This window comes from Notolepis coatsorum, assembly GCF_963971535.1.
Source record: "Notolepis coatsorum genome assembly, chromosome: 18".
In the NCBI taxonomy this organism is placed as follows: domain Eukaryota; kingdom Metazoa; phylum Chordata; class Actinopteri; order Aulopiformes; family Paralepididae; genus Notolepis; species Notolepis coatsorum.
This window is the reverse complement of record NC_140182.1, coordinates 40599294-40621898: the sequence shown is the minus strand read 5'-3', so window position 1 is coordinate 40621898 and position 22605 is coordinate 40599294. Positions and strand designations below refer to the sequence as shown.

The 22605-nt window shown below is 43.0% G+C and overlaps 1 protein-coding gene across 1 annotated transcript; it reads right to left on the bottom strand.

The window, feature by feature from the left end:
* Nucleotides 1–160: 160 nt before the first annotated feature.
* On the bottom strand, nt 161–22332 carry sergef (secretion regulating guanine nucleotide exchange factor). Its single transcript, XM_084335595.1, has 11 exons — nt 22224–22332; nt 21122–21263; nt 20033–20185; nt 18103–18197; nt 17589–17649; nt 17138–17251; nt 16942–17004; nt 16427–16585; nt 16144–16310; nt 9236–9272; nt 161–1324 (listed from the first exon to the last, which is right to left on the bottom strand). The coding sequence occupies exons 1-11, from the start codon at nt 22263–22265 to the stop codon at nt 1134–1136; spliced, it is 1224 nt and encodes a 407-aa protein (XP_084191721.1). The 5' UTR covers nt 22266–22332; the 3' UTR covers nt 161–1133.
* Between the last annotated feature and the right edge of the window lie 273 nt (nt 22333–22605).

Genomic DNA, 22605 nt, shown 5'->3' with positions numbered 1-22605 from the left:
TACTGTTGTATATCTATGATTCAATGTTCAATGATCGTTTTGATTAATTTGTTGTTTGGGGATCTTTTGTGTCTCTTTCTGATGAATAACAGTTCAGACTTGTACAATAAATAGTGAAAAATAAAAGACAGAAATGAGAATTTTTCAACAAGTGTTGATTTATTTTTTCTTTTAGTTGATCAAGCTAGAACATCCTAGCTTCATTTTCAACATATTTCTGTGACACTGGTAATATCTATAATTACTATGCATAGATTTTATTTGGTGAATTTTGAACGTAATGTGAAACTATGCTTTAAAAAAAGAAAAGAAAACGTACACCCATGTTTCAATGGTAAAATCCATAAACTCTTCCAAGACATCTTCAATGATATATATCCTCATATCCACAGATGACAATGGTGTAAATGTGACAACTGTAACAACAACAACCTCACAGAATATGAAGCAACATTGTCAAACTATAAACATCTGATGAGACTGTATGGGCAAAAGATAAATATTGCACTTTTACGTAAGTGGTAAATCATTAGATGACCGTGCGAGTTCCGTTCTGGATGTGTGGATCTCGGGAGAGATTGAGTGCCTCCTGACTGTCCAGATCACTGCAATAAACTGCCTGATGTGAGGAGAAGGAAGTGTAGCAGAAATCTGGCACATCGCTCAGACCATCCATAACAGCCTTATTCAGAGGGAAGACATACATGGCAGAGGCCATAGGCTTGGCCAGGTCCTGTAAAGCCATCTCCCCCCCCCAATCATGTCCATCAAACTGACAAGACTGGCAGGGGAAATTATGGCCTCTGTCCAACATTAAACGTAAATCTCGTTTCCAACCCCAAGACAATATTTATGATTGCAGTTTGAAGTGAACACAGCCAAGTATCTTCCTGAAATAGGTCAAAGTTAAACGCAAAGGCACATCATCTCAGATTATTTGTGATTTAAAGGACGAGGTGTATTGTGTGACAAGAGCACCAATTAGCTACTTTTATTCAGATACTTGTTCATTCATCTCACACAACCGTTCTCTCTTCGAATAGAGTTTTTGTCCCTCTGGCAGTCAGTCACATGTTATAATGAATGCATGCTATGCTCCAAAGTTGTAAGCCAGTTCTCCGCAGAGTTATGTTCTAAGCCGGGTTCTCAGCAGAGTGATGTTCTAAGCCGGTTCTCACAGTGCACAGAGCCATGGAGTGGCCGGCTCCACAAGCAATGAGTAGAGGCCGGAGACCAGAAATGAGCTGTGGTTGGATGACATCAGTCTGTGACCCGTCTCCACACATCCCATGCTCGTTCCAGCCCCAGGAGAACAGACCACCCCCTGAAAAGGAAGAGGGGACACTGGTCAGTAGCGAGCTGACAGCCTAGAGCAGTGGTTCTCTAAGTGGGGACTGGGGACCCCCAGGGGTCCTTGAGAGGGTTCCAGGGGGTCCCCAACAAAATGAGTAATCTTTAATTTCATCAATATTTTATTCAGTAGAAGTTTAGCCCAACGAGAGAATATGAGAATGAAATATTCTGATCATAGGTTTCACTCTCTCCACTGCTATCTCCCCACCTACATACATTATAGACTATGGAATTCTGAACTAAATCACCTCTAAAAACAATGATCTTCTCAGATAGGGGTCCCTGAAACTAATAAAATGGGGGTCCCTGACCTATTACATGTCTATTTTGGGGTCCTTGACATGAAAAAGTTTGAGGACCACTGGCCTAGAGGCAGAACTATGTTGCCTGAGGCTAGCATAGCTTTTGGAGGAAAAGGCAGAAAAATAAAATACATAGGCAGGTAGCTTGCACTCAACACACAGCCTCTCTCTGCTCCAAACACCCTTCAGTCAGTATTATAGCCTCCCTCGCTCTTCACAGCTGGTGAGCTTGTTGGTGGGTGTGGTCAGGTCTGCATCACCGAGGAGACACGTGCCATGGCAACACAGTTACCTAATAGGCTCCATTGCCATGGCAACAAAAGCGAGCTTGCTTTCTCAAGGGTAACTCACATCCTCGAGCTATCCCCACCGCAGTCTTGTGTCTTTTTAGGCTGCCTTTTCATTCAATTCACCAGAGGGATTTGTTTAGTCTCGTCTGTGAGAAAATCAATGGGATCAAAAGCTTTGGGTTCGCCAACAAACACACATATGCTGTCGTCACTACCGGCACCAAGACATCACACCAGCAGCTTCTGTCGGGGTGGCATTCTGCCAGCCACAGCTTGTGCACGACACGTACACGACACGTACACACAAATACCCAGTCCATACAGCCATATGATCTAAAATGCATTTAGAATTGGAATGTAAAGGCCTGTATGACCACTGGTAAAGAGAAACTAATGTAAATGTCTTTTGTTAATTGAAAAAAAACCTGGTTTTGGTGCTTGCGCTTGATTCATGGACACACTGACTAGAATACAGCACATCAGTGTTGCCATGGCAACAAAGTGCCTTCAGTGCACACTTTTCTGACCATCAAGAGGATGGAAATCAAGACATTCACATACCAAACAAATTTAAAATCTATTTCTTTACAAACTAAATTATCAAGGGTCAACATATCAGAATGTCAGAATCTCACACCCCATTAACAGTGATAGGACGTTTATTTGAATTTGATCTTTAATATGTCGATTAAACCATGTGTAAATCTGTAATAACATCAGGTTTCTAATTACTACAAAGCCCAGTGATTCAGAGAGCTCATCCTTGTTCACACTGAAAGAAACTTTGTTGACTAAATCTCAACACGCCTTTCGCCACCATCTACTGTCTCTGGCCAACCAACGACCAAATTCCTGGATGAGATACAATTCCTCAGGTGTTTATACATGAACAGGCAGCAACAGTTTATCTGCCCATGAGCAGCGTGTGATGCTCTCCTGTCCTCACATCCTGACCTACTTCTACACCACAAATAGAAGCACTCGGGTCTCAGCTTCCAATCCAGTTTTTTTTGTTACTCTGTTGCTCCTGCTGCCATCAACACAGGTGGCTGGGAGGGACAGAGCAGGGGGAGCAGGGGAGCAGGAGCAGGGGCAGGTGGTGCAGGGGGAGCAGGGGCCGGGGGAGCAGGGGCAGGTGGTGCAGGGGGAGGGGGAGCGGGAGCAGGGGTGGAAGGTGGTGCAGGGGGAGCAGGAGCAGGGGGTGCAGGGGCAGGGGGTGCAGGAGCAGGGGGGGGGGGGGGGGTTAAGGGGCAGCAGGGGCAGGTGGTGCAGGGAGAGCAGGGGCAGGTGGTGCAGGGGGAGCAGGGGGAGCGGGAGCAGGGGTGGAAGGTGGTGCAGGGGCAGGGGGAGCAGGGGGTGCAGGGGCAGCAGGGGGTGCAGGAGCAGGGGGGGGAAGGGGGTTAAGGGGCAGCAGGAGCAGGGGGGGCAGGGGGGCAGGGGCAGCAGGAACAGGGGGGGCAGGGGCAGCAGGAACAGGGGGAGCAGGGGCAGCAGGAGCAGAACTGTTCCCATGGGCACATTCTTCACAGGTTGTTCCATGGAATCTGAATCGATAGGACGGCTATTCCAATTCCAAGTCAACTGGTACACCTGAACATCGACAATATTCACACAGCGGCCATTTTCGCTCTTCATATTCAGTTTGGGAGTCGTTTCCACCCCGTTCCCACCTTGGGTTAGTTTGTATTTTAACTATCTGTATAAGTATGAGGAACAGCATGGGTTGTGCAGAGAAATGACTCAAATCATAGTAAATTATAACACTACCTTAGGCATACTGCACCGTATGTGACACTGTGAATATATTTTTCAGCTAGTTAGATAGTAAATTATTTGACCTATTTGTTTACACTGCTTGTGTTGTTGTTACTACCTGTACCCCCCTTCCCCCATGCTGCTATGATGCCTGAATTTCCCCAAGGGGATCAATAAAGGAATATCTTATCTTATCTTAACAAAAATATGAACCATTCCTGACTGGAGACTTTAGCCCGAAGCTAAAATAGAGATCACTTGCTGAAATACGTTGAACGTTGGTTGATATCCTAATGTGCACCAACTGCACCACCATGCTATGGATGCGCGTGTGGGATGTAATAAAAAGGATCCCTGCGTTGTCTTCTTACATTTACCAACCCGACAGGTAATATACACGTGAGTGGTGAACCAATATGGGTTTTTCAATGGCAGATAATTAGTTTTTGCATCTGATAAAATGCAACAATTGAATAACAAATGGGACAGACATTTTCTGAAATTAAGTTCACTAGCTCGCTTGTTGATTACAGCTAATCGTGCACTTGCAAACATTAGCCTAAATAAACAAGGAGTTAAGATTACATTTTGCATGACAAAATGTTGCTAACTTTTGGATATAAAATAAACATGTTTCCCTTAAACGTAAAACTTTGGAGCCATATTACGCCCCTTTCTGGTTATAAGCTAGCATGAAGTCATTGGTATAAATGGAGTCTTTAATATCTTCACTGTAGCATTAACTTTGAGAACACTCGAGCCTCAGAAAGATGACAGTGGGTTTCTTCCTGGCAGCCAGCAGTCGGCCTATACAGCCTATGTTGCCTACAGTATGTCTAGGGCTGGTCCTGCTGATGGAAGCTGTTAAACCTTTAATGAAGGAGATTTCACTTCCAATAAGGTTCAGCTGTGCTTTCTGGTGGCGACTATGGTAACCAGGAGAGGGACCTTTGACACATACAAAATATGAGAACAAATAAATATGACCTCTTTGGTTAACTGAAAACGAAGACTACTCAAATATTTGAGTGTTTACCGTGTAATGTTCTCCGACAGGTGTGTTTGTTTTGACCGACTATATTCTATTCTTATGAGGACATGGGAAGACCGCTCTCCAAACACTGGAAAAACGTGCCTATAAAATGTGCGTGTGATTAATTCAGCTCTTTTACAAGCCTGCTCGGATAATTGCCTCTTTCAACGATACCGATCTAGCCTCAAGTGTAATGACTTCCTGAAGCAGAGGCCGCAGAGCCATGAGCAGACCTCGGGAGCATCAGGCCGCAGAGCCATGAGCTGACCTCAGGAGCATCAGGCCACAGAGCCATGAGCTGACCTCAGGAGCATCAGGCCGCAGAGCCATGAGCTGACCTCAGGAGCATCAGGCCACAGAGCCATGAGCTGACCTCAGGAGCATCAGGCCACAGAGCCATGAGCTGACCTCAGGAGCATCAGGCCGCAGAGCCATGAGCTGACCTCAGGAGCATCAGGCCACAGAGCCATGAGCTGACCTCAGGAGCATCAGGCCACAGAGCCATGAGCTGACCTCAGGAGCATCAGGCCACAGAGCCATGAGCTGACCTCAGGAGCATCAGGCCACAGAGCCATGAGCTGACCTCAGGAGCATCAGGCCACAGAGCCATGAGCTGACCTCAGGAGCATCAGGCCACAGAGCCATGAGCTGACCTCAGGAGCATCAGGCCGCAGAGCCATGAGCTGACCTCAGGAGCATCAGGCCACAGAGCCATGAGCTGACCTCAGGAGCATCAGGCCACAGAGCCATGAGCTGACCTCAGGAGCATCAGCAGATTAATATCTCAGTCTGACATTAAACTGCGTTTGCTGAGGGAGGACATATTGCAAGATCCCTCATACATTTACCTGTATATTATGCAACACTTAAATAAGAGAATTTAGAAATTCTTTTTTCCATATGACACAATTGGAGATACATTAAAGTAGGCACAAAGGGAGCTTTTATTAATGAAGTAGAGGTTTTCCAACGCGTAGTACGTCCTCAACTCTCACGGCACAACCTAAGGAAGACCCACCGACTGGAAGGAACTCCTCTAAATCTTTTGTTTGTTGTTTGTTGTTGTTGAAAGTGAACCACATTTCATAAACTACCGTGTCATCTTGTGTACTTCTACTTCAGTGATGAATTGTATTAGATGGATCCAGTTTCATATCCAATGTTACTACAGAAGTCACTGGAGAGATGCAAGGTCATCGGTCTCTGATTTCAGGTATAGTGACAGGAGGTGATGATTTATATCGTCTTTGAACCTCTGGGACTGAACAACATAACACTCAGAAGTCAACTACACATCATACTGTGAGTATTCTGATGGAGAGTCCACTATACAAATAAAATGTATTATTATTATTACTATACACCTAAAATCCCAATAGACTTCCGGCAGTCATTGATTATAAAGGATTTGTCATCTATGTAAACGTGGGAGCTTCCAGAGCATGGGTTGAATAATTATTAAGTAAACAGCATATTTCAGGTATTTTTTTTCACTTTAACATATTTTCAAACATTAAAACCAACGTCACCTTAAAATAATACATTTTGAGTATTGGTGTTTTTAAACAAATTATCACATATAACAAAACGTATTATCATTTGTAATTTAGTAAAATGTGAGAATTGGTCAAGGGTCTGAATACTTTTGCAATGCACTGTATCCATGACTAATGGCATTATTTATCTGGGAACCTGATGGATTGCAGCAAACATTTTGGGAGCAGATGGTATGATCTTAATTTCAACTAGAGAAAGGTGTAGGGGAGTTTAGCCAAGTGTATGGCAAATGGTGGTGGGTGAGGTGGCAATGGATGAGGATGAGGTGGTGGGTGAGGTGGTGGTTGGTGGGGATGAGGTGGTGGGGGAGGATGAGGTAGTGGTGGATGGGGATGAGGTGGTGGGTGAGGATGAGAATGAGCTGGTGGATGTGGATGAGGTGTGATGAATGAGGATGGTGGATTAAATGGTGGTGGATGAGGATGAGGTGGTGGTGGATGAGGTGGTGATGAATGAGGATGGTGGATGAGGTGTGATGAATGAGGATGGTGGATGAGGATGAGGTGGTGGATGAGGTGTGATGAAAGAGGATGGTGGATGAAATGGTGGTGGATGAGGATGAGGTGGTGGATGAGGTGGTCATGAATGAGGATGAGCACGAGGTGGTGGATGAGGATGAGGTGGTGGGTGAGGATGAGGTGGTGGGTGAGGATGAGGTGGTGGATGAGGATGAGGTGGTGGATGAGGTGGTCATGAATGAGGATGAGCATGAGGTGGTGGATGAGGATGAGGTGGTGGGTGAGGATGAGGTGGTGGATGAGGATGAGGTGGTGGGTGAGGATGAGGTGGTGGATGAGGATGAGGTGGTGGGTGAGGATGAGGATGAGGTGGTGGGTGAGGTGGTGGCAGGTTTCCGCTAGCAATTATTTTGTCCAGCCAACGTAGTTAGGCTACATTGATCGGTCACTGAACGGATAGAAATGTGACGAAGGTATTACTGTCGATTTGTTCATTTTTAAATTAGAACCTAATGTAATCATACCTTTGCAGAAACAACAGCTCTGTGGATGGTAATGTATCCATCACTTCCTCTCTAAACTGTTCTGTCCGTCAAAACGGACACAAATCTGGAGGAGATTGACACAGTGTCAACCCTGTCTAACAAACGGATACTCATTGAACATTTATTAAAAAACCAACTTCAGACACAACGGATCAATGCAGCCTAATAGAGAAAGTATAGTCAATCATACTTATTGGTCACAGACAGGAGTCTTCAGATGTAACAATATCTTTGTTGGCAGACGGACTCCTTTGGACAATCTCACGTTAATACTGTTAACGTTACGTTACTCAATGTTAACATGAGTAACGCTCGCCCTCGCTCGTCGCAGGATAGGGCAGTAGTCTGCATTCACTTGCCACAGTCAATCTAAAATACAGATACATTTTTACCGGCAATGATGGCCACCAACATTTATATTTGCCGGCCAATTTAAATTATAGATGGCCATTGTCCGGTATTTACTGGCCAATGGAAACCCTGGGTGGTGAATGAGGATGAGGTGGCGGTGGATGAGGGTGAGGTGGTGGTGGATGAGGATGAGGTGGTGATGGATGAGGTGGTGTTGAATGAGGATGGTGGCTGAGGATGAGGTGGTGTTGAATGAGGATGGCGGCTGAGGATGAGGTGGATGCGAATAAGGAGGATGAGGTAGTGGGTGAGGTGGTGGTGGATGTGGATGAGGTGGTGATGGATGAGGTGGTGTTGAATGAGGATGGTGGCTGAGGATGAGGTGGTGGTGGATGATGAGGTGGTGGTGATGGATGAGGATGAGGTGGTGTTGAATGAGGGTGGTGGCTGAGGATGAGGTGGTGGTGGATCTGAATAAGGAGGATGAGGTAGTGGGTGAGGTGGTGGATGAGGATGATGATGTTGTGGTGTAGCAATCATTACTTCAAGGTGGTGGATGAAGCTGCGTGGCTTAGAGCTGCTTTCCCCCACCGCCTTCATCATACTGCAAACACTACACACTGATCTGCAGCATCAGAGCCAGTGGGCTCTCTGGTGTGAAACAGACCAAGACAGGGTGCAACAACAAATCCATACAATCTAAAGATGATTAGACAAGAAATGCTTTGCAGAAGCACAATCAGACGATAATCAGATAATCAGACAGACAATTTAGTCCATTAGTAAAATCAATGGGCAAATTATTATTGTGTGGCCAAATCTCAAAATCTACTGGTTTGGTGCTATATTTCTTATTGTATTGTCCATCTCTTGGTAGTTGTTAAACAGATAACTACACATATATAGAGTTTTCACACAGAGTAAAATATTGTATGCAAAGTATTTTATGTACAACTTAAAAATACATTCTCAAAACCTTTAACAAATGCTCATTCATTTGCAAAGTTAACACATTTAGCAACTTTGGTGAAAAGATCCTTCAATTTTGCAACCCTACACTGAACTGTGAAATATTAGGACAGCTCCCTTGCCAAATCTTTAGCAGTGGCAAGAACAACTTGAAATATTCATTGCCACGTCTTGTATCACATCAGTTTATTCTCCAGTTATATACAGTAAGTACCAGAGTGGGGACTGTATGAGTCACGCAAGGCAGAAAAAGGCATCTCTTGTTTCATTCACTTGCACTGAGGGAACCCAATAGGCTCTCAGTGTTTCTGACCCACATTTCAAAACTCCACTCTTCTTCTACGCAGCTTTCTAATGGCTTTCTAGAGTATATTATTCTGTTCATCCTAAATAAAAGGTTTTGTTTAAGCTATTGTCTGTTCCAACATCATGTATTGTACCAGCATGGTTAGGATTAAACATCCATCTATCTATCCAGAAGCCAATCGTGTTGGTCTATAAGGTCTAAGCTGTGAATGCTATCATCTCGTATAAACAAGTTGATCAGGTGGAAAAACAGACTGAAAAAGTATATTTATGAGTTTACCAGAATGACATGAATGCAACATTACACTTACTGTACCTGTAATGGCAAGGTTGTGTTCAGATCCACAAGCAATCTGCAACAAAAAGAAAAGAAAAAAAGAATTATGAATAAATAAATTCATGCGATTGGCTTCACGCTCTGTGGGGTGTATTGTTGAGGACCCAGGGGCGTGCAGTGTTGGATTTGGTGCCATTTGGCCAGATGGTGGCGCTATAAACAACAGACTTTATGGTATATCTCAAGAACCTTTCATTCGATCGAGTTCACACTTGGCGGGTTTATTGCTGACGACCCAAGCGGGTGCAGTGTTGAAAGTGGTGCCATTTGGCCAACAAACGTTATGCTTCACGAATTGGTCACGTTTTGATCACGTTTATCCCTCCTAGTTACACACAGTCCTCATATCCCTCCTAGTTACACACAGTCCTCATATCCCTCCTAGTTACACATACACACTGCCCTCATATCCCTCCTAGTTACAGTCCCCATATTCCTCCTAGTTACACATACACACAGTCCTTATATCCCTCCTTGTTACACACAGTCCACCACACATATGTAATTAATAATCATATATAAAGAGAGGTCAGAGCGCAAGGTGGCCTGCAGTATACACTTTATTTGTATAGCATCTCTTCCATACAGGAATTGCAGCCCAAAGTGCCTCACAGCAGTAAAAATAGACATAAAGATAGACATAAAATGAGCATACAATTGACTTAAGCAATGCAATAAAATAGCTCTCATTTGAATTGTTGGCGTACTTTTAAAAGATATTTAGTGAGCTAGCCTCCCTAATGTCCATAGGCAAGGTGTTCCATAGCATACTTGGTGCATAATTAGCAAAGGCTGCATCCCCGATTTCCTTTTGGCTGTTGCCGGGAAGTAGTAGAGGCCCTCTTCACAGAAAAAGAAGTTCCCACACATGGGTAAAACCTAACATGAATACCTCCAACAGTACTCAAAAACCGGTCTGGGTTTGGCCTGGGTAGGCATGCTTTCTCTCCCATGTGCCTACCCAAACCAACGGCAAAACCAATGATGAAACATTAGAGCAAACAAAAATATAGGCTTAACCATGACGATTGTTGACACTGACTGGTAAAATGTCCACACTGGTGCCTTGGCACGAATGGCGCCACGGAGCCGGACCCGTTATCATTAATGTCATAAGCTGCAGCTGCACTCACCAACCTGTAACACGTCTGAATGTCTGATGTGAGAAGGTCCCATCAGTCACCCTGCAGTGTGTCATTAAACAGCTCTGTAGCAAGATTCATGAGGAACGCCAGTTCTATGGATAAAACACCCCACTGGGCCGTCCGGTAGGGTAGAGTGTAGCCTTCCTGTTAAAACCATTTACAATACTGTTGTTTTTCCATATTATCTTTTCTTTTTGTTTACATGTTGATTTCATATCTCCTAACGTCAAACAAGAGTGAAAAGACAAGACGCCGATCTCTAAATAAACCTCTAGATCCCTATGGCTTCTTAACACCAGTGCTATATACATCTTCAAAAGACAGCTTAAAACCTCTTTGCTCAGGCATTTAAGTCAAGTCAAGTCAAGAGTTGTCACGGCATACAAGTATACAGTGAAATGCGGAGGGTCTTGCCCGCAACGATTGTGCAATAATACAATAATGCCATAATACAATAATAAGAATCCAATAGGATGAGAATAAGACATTTGTGCAATAATACAAGTAATAAGAATAAAGACATATCAGGTATATGTACATGAAGTTTACAAAAAGCATGGTAAGACATGCTAAGGTCCTGCGATAGTGCAATACACTGTTAGCTACGGATCAGAAAATGAAACATCAGGGATATCCTGACACAAATTGTACTTTACCTGCTATTCTTATTCTGCCTATTTTTATACACATCCTATCAAATTCATGCGTCAGTTCTATGCAAATTTTATCTCACTACCTCTTATGCAATTGTAATTTTAAGAGCACTGCTCTGTTGTAATTCAAAACTGAACTTTGTAAAGAAACTCAAAGTTGTGAGCGACGCACTGCTCTGTTGTTCTATAAGGTCATTTAGAACTGAACTTTGTAAAGAAACTCAGTGTTAAGAGCGATGCACTGCTCTGTTCTATTAAGTGTTATGAGCAATGCTCTGCTGTACATTTTATTGTATATTTTTATTGAACTTTTTACTCTGTCTATTCTATTTAATTATTTTTAGTATTGCCTATTTTTAAACTGAATGAAACTGAAAAAAAGCCTATTGGGATGCTAGTTCCTAATGTGAAACACTGTGATTTACCTTACCTTGCTACCTCTATCTTTTTTATGCTAGCTTATGTCTGTATTTTTTTACTGCTGTGAAGCACTTTGAACGGCAATTTCTGTATGAAAAGTGCTATACAAATAAAGTTGATTATTATTATTCTTTTTAACACTTTTGATATAGCAGGCAGCTGTGAATAGATAAACAGTAATCAATGTCTGAACCACAGGAAGCTCATAATTTATTACACCAGCAATCTTCATAGTCCTCATAAAAGATGGGACACTTTACAAAATATTGACCCCGTGTATATATGTGTGTGTGTATGATACAGTAGGAGGACCGACGCGGTAGGGTTGGCCCCCGAGAGATTCATAGTCCACTCAGCTAATCCATCTTGTCCTGGGCTTTCTGTGCACAAGGTGACTGACTGCGCCTCGACGCGCAGCACTGATCTGGCGGCGGCGGCGGGATGATCCAGTGCCTGCCCTTGCCTGTCCCTGACATCCACTTTAACGGCGTCGCTCTCCCAACACCCAGCATTTAGACTACAGGTCAACTGCAGCGGTGCCATGCCACTCACTCATAATTGCCCCAATGGGAGAGGAAACCTCTGACTAAATGAAAGTGGTCCTCTCCCCTGGGGGGGGGGGGGGCGAGACGGAGGCGAGGCCTGGATGTGCGTTACACACTGGACGCCGGGATACAACTCATTACTGAGGACACTGTGGAATATCTTTGCTCTCATTCTCAGTGGCTTTGAACATCCTTCACTGAATCTTTCAGGGTTTTTGCAGTTGCAGGAGTCTGCCTCCCCCTACTGGACAGAAGCATTAGAGTTTGTTGCTACAATCAACAGGAAGTAAATTACTTGTAGTTTAGGGGGGAAAGTGAGCGGAGAAAGAGACACGCCAGGAAGAATCCAGTCCTTGGTTCTTATCATGCAGTGGCATCATATCTCATGGCCCCAAGAACACTACCATCATCTACTACTGGTTTATTGAAGGTTCCCGGCAACAACCAAAAGGAAATCGGGGATGCAGCCTTTGCTAATTATGTACCAAAGCTATAGAACACCTATGGACATTAACACGTTGGGTGCCGTTAACGTAGAACTACGTTTCTGTCTCCCAACCGTTGAGTGCCGGAAACGTAGATCTACGTTTTTCTCACAGTATTTCTTTTAATTGCCATTGCCATTCATAATTCAGCGGGGCACCTTGTGCATACTGTTCTGAGTGTGTCTGAGCTGGCAGACGGTCTTATACCGCCCTCTAATGCCTTCGGCCATTATTGCACCCCATTAGAAACAAGTTTGTTAATTTTCTCTACTGAGCTGCGGCGTGGGGGCGGGTCCTAAACACTCTGGCAAAACACACGCTTGTAGGGATGGTTTGGACAACTGACCCCGCCCGCCCGTTGATGTGCAATGCCCAACAACGTTGGAGACAGGATCGCTGTGGATAACTGGAATGGCGATCAGATAGTTGGATTCTTTTTTTTGCATTACATCAGATACCAGGTAAGGACACTATATATGAAAGCTTGCGTTGATCTGATATTTTCTTCTACCGTGATTGAAGCTATCTGTGTTTTATGTGTGTGGCTGTTTGCCGTTGGGTGCAGGAGGTGGGGGGGGGGGGGGGGTCTAAACCACATTGCATGCTTGCACGAGGAAGGATAATAATGATGATCTAGCGTCGATTTCAGGAAGATCCGATAATCGGGTGAAAAATGACGTGTTTATTGAATTACACAAAAACGTTGTTTTCGCATCTTTTCCATGGAATTAATCAGAAGCACCCAAACTAGGGATGTCCCGATCCGATCACGTGATTTTCCGAAGATCGGGATCGGCAAAAAAAGAAAAAGAATCTGCCATTTTTTTTTATTTTTTTTTTTTTTACTATTTATTTTTTATTCAACAAACATGACCATGTTCACGTCTTAAACTCATACTGAGGCCTTAGTTTTGGTTTTAAATTGCATATCATCATTCATTTATTTATTGTCACACAGAGCAGAAGAATTTTACCAAAACAAACCAATAGTATCCAGCTGCAGAACGGCAGACCAGCCGCACTCTCAGACCCAAATACATTTTTTATTTTTAAATCCCAATTTCTCACATTACATTCACCCTGAATGTTGACGTTATCCAGGTGAAAAGTTAACTTCATAAATCATTTGATGTATAATTAAATCAAAGGAAATGCGTTTGGGTCTGAGAGTGTGGCTGGTCTGCCGTTCTGCAGCTGGATACTATTGGTTTGTTTTGGCAAAATTCTTCTGCTCTGTGTGACAATAAATAAATGAATGATTATATGCAATTTAAAACCAAAACTAAGGCCTCAGTATGAGTTTAAGACGTGAACATGGTCATGTTTGTTGAATTAAAAAGAAAACGTAAAAAGAAAATATATATATATATATTTTTTTTTTTGGATCGGATCGGGAAATATCTATCGGTAGATACTCAAAATCACTAGATCGGGATCGGATCGGGAGCAAAAAAACGTGATCGGGACATCCCTAACCCAAACTATATTCATATTCAAAACGGTATAAAACGGGGGGGTAGTTTTTCGATGCTTTGATTGTCACCAACGGAATACGTTATGGAGTAGTGTTACACACATACGCTGGGATCGCAACGAAAACATTATTGGATCAACGCAAGATTGATACAGGGATTAAAGCAAAAAAAAATCTCCTGACTGAAATTTTTTTCAGGCCAAGTCATATTCTTATTTTAACCTCCACTGTATTTCTTTTTAATAGCGTTGGCGTTTTAAGGGAGCCTACTTGTTTCGGTTTCGTCGATAATCCAATGTACAGTTACCCCCCCACCCCGCCTACCCAACCCTTCCCTCCCCAACCACCTCCAATGTACAGTCCCCCCCCCCCTCCACCCAACCTCCTCCAATGTACAGTTTCTTCGTCAAATGTATATGCTCTCTTTTTTAGACTCTTATTGTATCACAAACAATACTGTGTAAATCTGGTACGTCATAAATGTATAGATGTAGCAGTATTATCTATCTGTATGTCATGTATGTCATATATGTTATGATGAATTGAAAATGGGGGACCCTGATGTAAAGAGGAAAGTCTTTCTCTGGTCTGCAACTCCTTGACAATTGTGTGTATTGAGCTGTACTGTATTGTACCCATTCTGCAATCCGTTATAACAATCAATCAATATTTAACCGATTGCAGAATGGGTACAATACAGTATGGCTCAATACACACAATTGTTAAGGGGATGCAGACCAGAGAAAGACGTTTGTCTTGTTTACATCATCAGGGTCCCCCATTTTCAATTCAGTGACATTTATGACATGCATGACATTGACATCATGACATTTATGGCATAGGGACATACTACAGGTATATAGTACTGTTACATTTGTGACATATACGATATGCAAATATACAGTAATGTTACCCATAGATCCTGACAGAGAGAATATATACGGTGGGGAGGAGACTGTCCAGATACACCTGTGTGATGTTGCTACGGAGTTAAGCTAATAAACGTATACTCACAACCACAGCAGGGGACTCACATATTGTACTGTGAAGTAACACGACAATGACAAACGTGTTGTTTCTGTTTTTCTTTTTGACATCGTTGCGGCACACGGAACAAGTTAACTCACCACTACAGCCCCCAGTAGCGCTGCCTAGCCAGTCTCTTCAAACGTCCTCTCCTCTCGAAACTTTTTGTTAGGTGGTCCCGCTGATTCTTTTCATCTGAGAACCCCGCGGTGGGTTCTCTTTTTAGTGGCCGGCTTACTCCTTCCATTTAACAGACGCTATTAAGCTAACGTTAGCTAATCGGTATATAGCAGCGAGTGCAAGCAGCGTGGTGGCTGTGACGTTGGTAAACAAGCAGTTGACGCGTGAGGCTGCAAAAAAGGCGACCTGTCTCTCGAGTCGCTGAGTGATGATGACTGCTTGGCGCGATAGGAAAAAAAAGCCCTTTTCCATATTTGGCGCCTCTGATTGGCTCAATTTTGTTTCAATCTGTATGCATCTACAAATCATGCAAATACTTCCGTCAGACTGCGAATCAAATGGACGGATCTCCCCAATCAAATTGACGGAAATCCGTCTGGAGACGGAATGCTTTAATGCATGCATTGATACCATATAGCCCTTACCTTGACTAGGATGTACCCCGAAAAGAATATTCCAATTATTTGGAAATTTAAATATACACTTTGACTACTGTTTTGATAGGGTTAAGGTCTTTACTCTTGGCTACATTTGAAAAAAAAACATGTGGGCCCTCATGAGGACGATTCACGATGCGCCACTTTGCTGACCTCTAGTGGCTCGGGTGTGCATTTCTTTTAATACAATATATAGATATAGAATTAAAGCCCTATTTGTTGCCTGTCGATTGCCCTTTCAGGTGACAAAATCCGTTCAGCGGTTCTTGAGTTACATGTCGATATGTGAGGCATGCGCCAAAGTACACATTACCACCCCGACTCCCGGGGCTCTAGCTCCGTCAATCATTTGGCGATCTCGAATATTTTTGGACAGGGTTGTAGCCAATGAGTGTGGCTTTCCAATGATACCCCATTATATGATATGGTCTAATACGGTCTAATACGGTCTCTATTGATCGATTTATGATAAAGAAAAGCAGGGTCCCCCAATACAGCTTAACAGTAAGTGGAAAGTCTTACCTGTGTTGCTCCACAAAGGAACTTGACCTCTGAGGGGAGACACGCCTCCTGGCTGCCACCTTTTGCCAACTGGCCATCTAATTGCCGCTCTGTGTCTTGATTGGCTGGTTTTGTTCTGCCCAGCTGTCCGTAATTCCCTCTACCCCAGGTGTAGACTCTCCCGCTCTCTGAAACGGACACACCCTCATTCAGCCACGACATGTTCCCTGCCCGTCGTTGAATCCTGTAATCATGTTTGATGATTCCAACACGGCTCAAGACTAAAATGTGCACCGTACTTCACCTGTTTTAGCCACAAGGTGAGTCCAGCCACTCCAGACGTGTGTGACCCTCTCTCCATCCAGTAGTGTGCGTTTGAGAAGAGTAGGAGAGGAGAGGAAAGGCTCAGCAGTAGTCAGCTGGCCATGCTTATTGCTTCCCCATAGAAACAAATCACCCGTTGCTGTGCACAGGACAGAAAGGAGTAAATTATGAATGAATGAATGAATGGTGCGATAGTGGCTCGGAGGTAGAGCAGTCGTCTGGCAATCCGGAGGTTCCCGGTTCGATCCCCGCTCCTCCCGGGCAGCGTGTCTATGTGTCCTTGAGCAAGACACTTAACCCCTAATTGCTCCCGATAAGCAGGTTGGCACCTTGCATGGTTGCCTCCGCTGTCGGTGTGTGAATGTGTGAGTGAATGTGTGAGTGGATGGGTAAAATGTGAGTAACAAATTGTAAAGCGCTTTGGATAAAAGCGCTATATAAAAAAAGCAGCCATTTACCATTTACCAATGTGCTTAGCTGGTGAATGTCACATACCTGTAAGGCACACGCAATGGGCAGAACCAGCAGCCACTTTGAGCGGTGTCACACCACCCAGATCTGCAACAGCAGAATTGTTGTTTATATACTTTTTGATCATATCCAGCAACACAGCAGTAGCTTAATCCCCCCCCATAGAACTATATCAAATCTTCCTTTATCTGGTCTGTGTCATGGTGGGAGTTTTAATTACCTGGTACCAGACAGGGTAGTGTTGAGCGGAGGTGTTCAGGGACAGTGTGTGGACTGAGGGCTCTCCTGGCCTGACTTGAGAGACCTGTACCCCACTGGTAAACACGACCCGAGTCTTCAGACACAAATTGAACAGAGCACTTGTGGTTAGACTACTAAATATTAACAGGGCACATGTATTTTTTGCAAAGGCTTATTTATGCTAGGGCGATTGACACCTGTGATAACCGTCGCTTAGCATTAAGTCATTGTGTTTTGGCTAATGTTTCTGTCGTCTCTATGGAAACCAAACACATCAAGCTCCCAACTGTTTTTATCTGCTCCTGCCCAAGTATAAATATGTTAGCTACAGCTGAAACCACATGTATATCCATGGCAAGTGAAAGGGTTAACCTTCTGTAGTGTGGTAGTGAAAGGGTTATGGCATGCAATAACAGAATGGAAAGAATTACCAGTGACAGCCATAGAGTGTCGGAGCCCCGCAGCCACACTGACCACGCGCTCCTTCAGACTCTGGAAACAACAACAGTTACAGCTGCTTCAGTGACACCAGACATTAACGCTTGCTGTGTCGTTTTTATCCAATGGTTAATATTGGGGAAATATCAGGGATTACAATATACATATATCTAGGTTAAACAAAGCATGGCATTCCTTAAAGGTGCTATAGATAACATTTTATGTAGTCATCTTTTTTTTTTTTTTTTTTTTTTTTTTAATAATACATCCCCAGAGGTTTTAGAAAAGTGTGGAATAAAAGTAATGCTTTTCCCCCAAAGAAATAATTGATTCATGAATTTATCATTAAAAAAAATGTTGCAGGTCCAAAATGAATATTGTTTACATTCACACCCACATGGAATGCACCTGATTGGATAAATGTATGCTGGTGCTCTAGTGCGACATCTAGTGGCTGAATGTTATTAATAGCACCTTTAAAATAATTGAATGAATATAAAAACAAACCTCAAGGTGCAGAGGCTCTGCGGAGTGTGTGATTGGTTGTGCCACACCCAGCTGACCAAAGGCATTGGATCCACATGCCAGTACCTGACCAGAATCTATCAGTGTGAAAAGAATTATAATCAACAAGCTAATTGTGATTTTTTTTTATTTAATTTTTTTTTGCAAGTCCACACGGGTGTGTTTGATATGTCTGTAAACCAAAAAATAAACTTCATTCATTCATTCATTCATTTAAACACGACAACCTACATCATTTTTCATTAGGACCTTCTTTATGCAAACATCTTTGGAATGGTGGTCATTCACGTGGCCTTCTACAGTTCACTTGCATTTCTAACACTTTTCAATGTATTTCAAAATTAGGGCTATGAGACTGAGACTGAAAGTCTGGATAAGGTTGTGTGAGCCACCAATGACAATGGGGGAATGTATTAACTATGGCTGCCCCCACTGATGATGTCACTCAGTCCTCCTAATCTAAACCACAATGCAAAGCAGAGACTTACTACCTTCCATCAATTATTGTACTGTAAATGAGAGCTATTTTATTGCACTGATTTTATTATTTATATTTTATGCATATTTTATTCATATTTGTACTGAATATTATGTCTGCACTTCATGCATTGCTTTTATTCTGTCAATTGTATGTCTATTTTATGTCTATTTTAACTGCTGTGAAGCACTTTGGGCTCCAATTCTTGTATGAAAGGTGCTATACAAATAAAGTAAGAGGATGCTGGACGCTTTCCATTGTAGAATAGATGGAAAATGGCTTCAAACATGAGGGAAGCCATACAATCATACATAATACAGTCTGCCATTCTCAAGCCACTGCTACAGCCCCTGGGATCAGAAGATGGAGATCTATCGTCCCGCCCACTCAGTAGTTAGTTGACACCAACACTGGTGGCTTGGAGGAGAAGAGACGTAGACCCCTGGTTCTACAATAACTCACAAGAGTGAAGGGCAAGGCAGATCATACACTGAGCTGTGTGGTGACAGGGTGAGTGTAAGACGTGCTTGAAGAGCACTAGAATATACCTGCTGAGAAAAGTACATTTGTATAGTACATTTGGGCCTATTTCTTTGGTTTGTTTGCATCAATTCAATGTTCAGATGTCTGAAGTGTGAACAAACAAGGTTACATTTCATCATAGTTAAGTCATTTTAACAGTTCAAACCAACAGGCTGTTTTCCAGGCTACTAAATGTTTTAGCCTACACTTCATGCCTGCCACAAAGAGAGCAAGACGCTCCTCTGCCAGCGCATGCATTTCAGCTTTGGAAGCGCTGTCTTGACAGCAGTTTGCGCATGAGCCATTAACCAATTCTCTGTTCAATGAACAATGGCGGAAATTCATTCTAGTAAAATGTATGAATGCCTGCATGTTAAGGTGTGAATTAACACCTTTTCTTTTGTCTCGTGATCCCAATTTCTGTCCGTCTTGATGCTTCCCGGTTCGCTCGGAACTGGGCAGCGGGCCAGAACCTCGACCACAGGACTCTGCGAGTAAGCTAATGGCATCACACCATCTACACTACAAGGTATTCCATACCACTTCCTGTCTAAAAACCCAAAACTATCCCTAAAAGGTTTAGGGTTAAGGTGAGGGTTGGGTTTATAAATGGTCATTTATGTGTGCAGTAAGGCTGAGACCACTTATCGATAACTGTGTGATATCGATAAGTGGCGTCACATATCTGCACTGTGATTGATTGATTGACATTTTTATTAACAGATTGCAGAATGGGTACAATACAGTACGGCTCAATACACACAATTGTTAAGGGGATGCAGACCAGAGAAAGACTTTCGTCTTGTAATGGTCCCCCATTTTCAATTCATAATGAATTGTAAGTAAGGGTACAATTAGCACCGTGCAATCCATTCTTTGTGGATCCCGCCCTTAGTGTGCAGATCTGCTTACCGGTGAGCAGTAGAGTGAAATCCCAGCCACAGGACACTTGTTCCACCCTCTGTCTCAGGCCAGGGCAGGGCTGAAGGGTTGAGATGTCTGCAGTGTGGCCCAGTCCCAGCTGTCCTTTGTTATTCTGTCCACACACCAGCAGCTCTCCGCTGTCTGGAAGACAAAGCCACCGCGGTGAGACAGATTAACGACGAAGAGGGACTGACAACAGAGAGTCTGTGTCCCAAATTTAAAGGCTCAATCCATAACCCACATGTAAAACAAATGGGCAGCCCCACCACCTCAAACATCCCCCATCCCCATATCCAGTACTAGTATACTTATATCTGGATCTCTGTCCACCGATTTGCCTATAGGAGAAGTAGACCAATAGACTAGTTTCTTGTTTATAAACATACCGTGTTTGAGCCAATCAGCAATACCCGCTGAATCATGTGACTAAGTTGCCCCCTACCCTACCTAAAAAAAGGGCTCTATATAGTCAATATAGTCCACAGAGAAAGAAGAAATAAAATACAAATCTAAATGCCACAATCCAGAAAAATTTAATAATAATAATATAAATGTATTTGTAAAGATTTGTAACAGATTATTCTAGGTCTGTCTCATCAAATCACCTGGATTCCTGTCAAGCAATTACTGTCATGCTTCGTTGGCTGCGCTGACAATTCTAAATGATAAAACATTATAAATTACCAAATGCCTAAGAAACTATCAATTTCTTTCTAATTTCAAAGTCTAACATATATCTAATTCTCTAACATATCAAATATTGTCTAGCCCTCTCTCTTCTACAACTCCCCTCAACCTAGACTTCAACCTGACGTCCAATATTAAGCTATTTATACTTTTGTTGTGCTACTTACAACATTGTTGAAATAATATTTATGCACCGAGTGCAATAAATGTAAACCTCATTCTTTACCTAAAAAGTATTTGAAAGAATTTGGATTTTACTTCTCAAAGTATTCTTCTAGCAACCTGATTTTGTGACTAGTTTTAAGTTTAAGAAAACAGACACACTGATAGCGACGACCATGTCAAAAGTGACAGTCACAAGGTAATACAATGAGTTTCATGGACACACACCAGTCACAACCACTGAATGCCCACCGCCTCCATTGAGGAGACGCATGGCTCCATTCTGCAGCCCAGAAGAAGCATGTGTAAATGTGGGCGCTGACAGGTCCTCCACATGCCCCTGTCCCAACTGGCCGTAGCTGTTGGCTCCCTGTAGGTGGGATTACAGTGAATAAAATTCAATAAAATTTAAAAGCTAATAACGTTGATTTGTAATACTGATGTTTGTTATCATAGCTTTAAAAATGGATATTACACTTTAGTAGAACTTTTCGAAAAATCTACAAGTACTGCTGTCCCTGTCGTCTGCTGTCAACACCACCATTCCTCCCAGATGTCAGGCTCCTCATTCACTTCCATTCATTTTGGGGACCAAGTCTAAAAATATCATACTTCCGAAGTATAAAAAAAAACTATACAGCAATAGTATTATTGTAAAACGTACTTGTTATTTTTCAAATCATCAATAAAGGAACTATTTCTCACGGTGTAGGTTAACCAACTATCAACTTTTCACAGAATGTTTAGAATCTTTCCTCCAGCAAGGCAGCAGGTAACCATGGTAACCACTCCCTGAACAATCCATGCAGGGCTAAGATACTCAGCACACTCAAACTACAACAAATCTATCAGGTCTGCTTTTATTTTTCAAATGTAATAACAAACATGTAACTTTGACTCAGAATTGTCTGTTACAGTACAGTAGTGTGTTTATACTTCAGAAGTGAATGAGCAGCCTGACACCTGGCACCTGGGAGGAATGGTGGTGTTGATTGTGGACACAGGGACAGCAGTGGTCGCTAGCTTACTAGTAGATCACTTTACATAAAGATAAGACTGCTGAAACTAGACAAAGTTCTACTAAAGTTAAATATCCCTTTAACCATAGCTAGTTAACGTCAAGTTTCTTAATAACCGGCTTCCAAGCTAAAGTTACAAATGTTTGAGCTGACGTTAGCAGATCATTACGTTAGCTAGCCAAATCCTAGCGTTTGTCAGTCTCCCGGTGGTAGTTATTTAGGATCGTTATGTGCACTAACATGTTCAGACACTAACCGCTATCCATTGAACGTTATTTGACCAATGCGTGATATATTAGTAGTAAGCTTACCCAGGTGTATAAACAAAACGCTGTCCGTGAGCTCGTTTCCATGGGTTACCAGCAGTTATATATGATTTACGACACTGTCGTTAAGTTGATACTTTGCCGTGGCTATGGCTTTCCGCCATGTTGAGTGTGGCAAGCAAGAATAGCTCTAGCAAGCATGGACGCGTGATTTCTTTCCGTAGCCGCATTTCTCGGAGACGCTCTCTGATTGGCACTGACTGACGCTCTCTGATTGGCCACTGACGCGTTTGCCCAATCGCGTGACGAGCTGTGTCTTTGCCCATTTCCACGTCAAACAGCCTGCAAACTACTGTACCTGGCATTCTATCGCCATGCTCTAAGACAAACTCTAACCTTAACCTGAAGACTCTAGCAGGAGCACTCA

Bases quoted from the DNA above. Each gene is read 5' to 3' on its own strand.
- sergef (XM_084335595.1), bottom strand. From the start codon at position 22,265: ATGGAAACGAGCTCACGGACAGCGTTTTGTTTATACACCTGG. The intron at 17,005-17,137 runs GTAATTAAAACT...CTGCTGTTGCAG, and splicing joins ACTACCCTGTCTGGTACCAG to ATCTGGGTGGTGTGACACCG. The intron at 16,311-16,426 runs GTGAAGTACGGT...TGTCCGTTTCAG, and splicing joins TCACCTTGTGGCTAAAACAG to AGAGCGGGAGAGTCTACACC.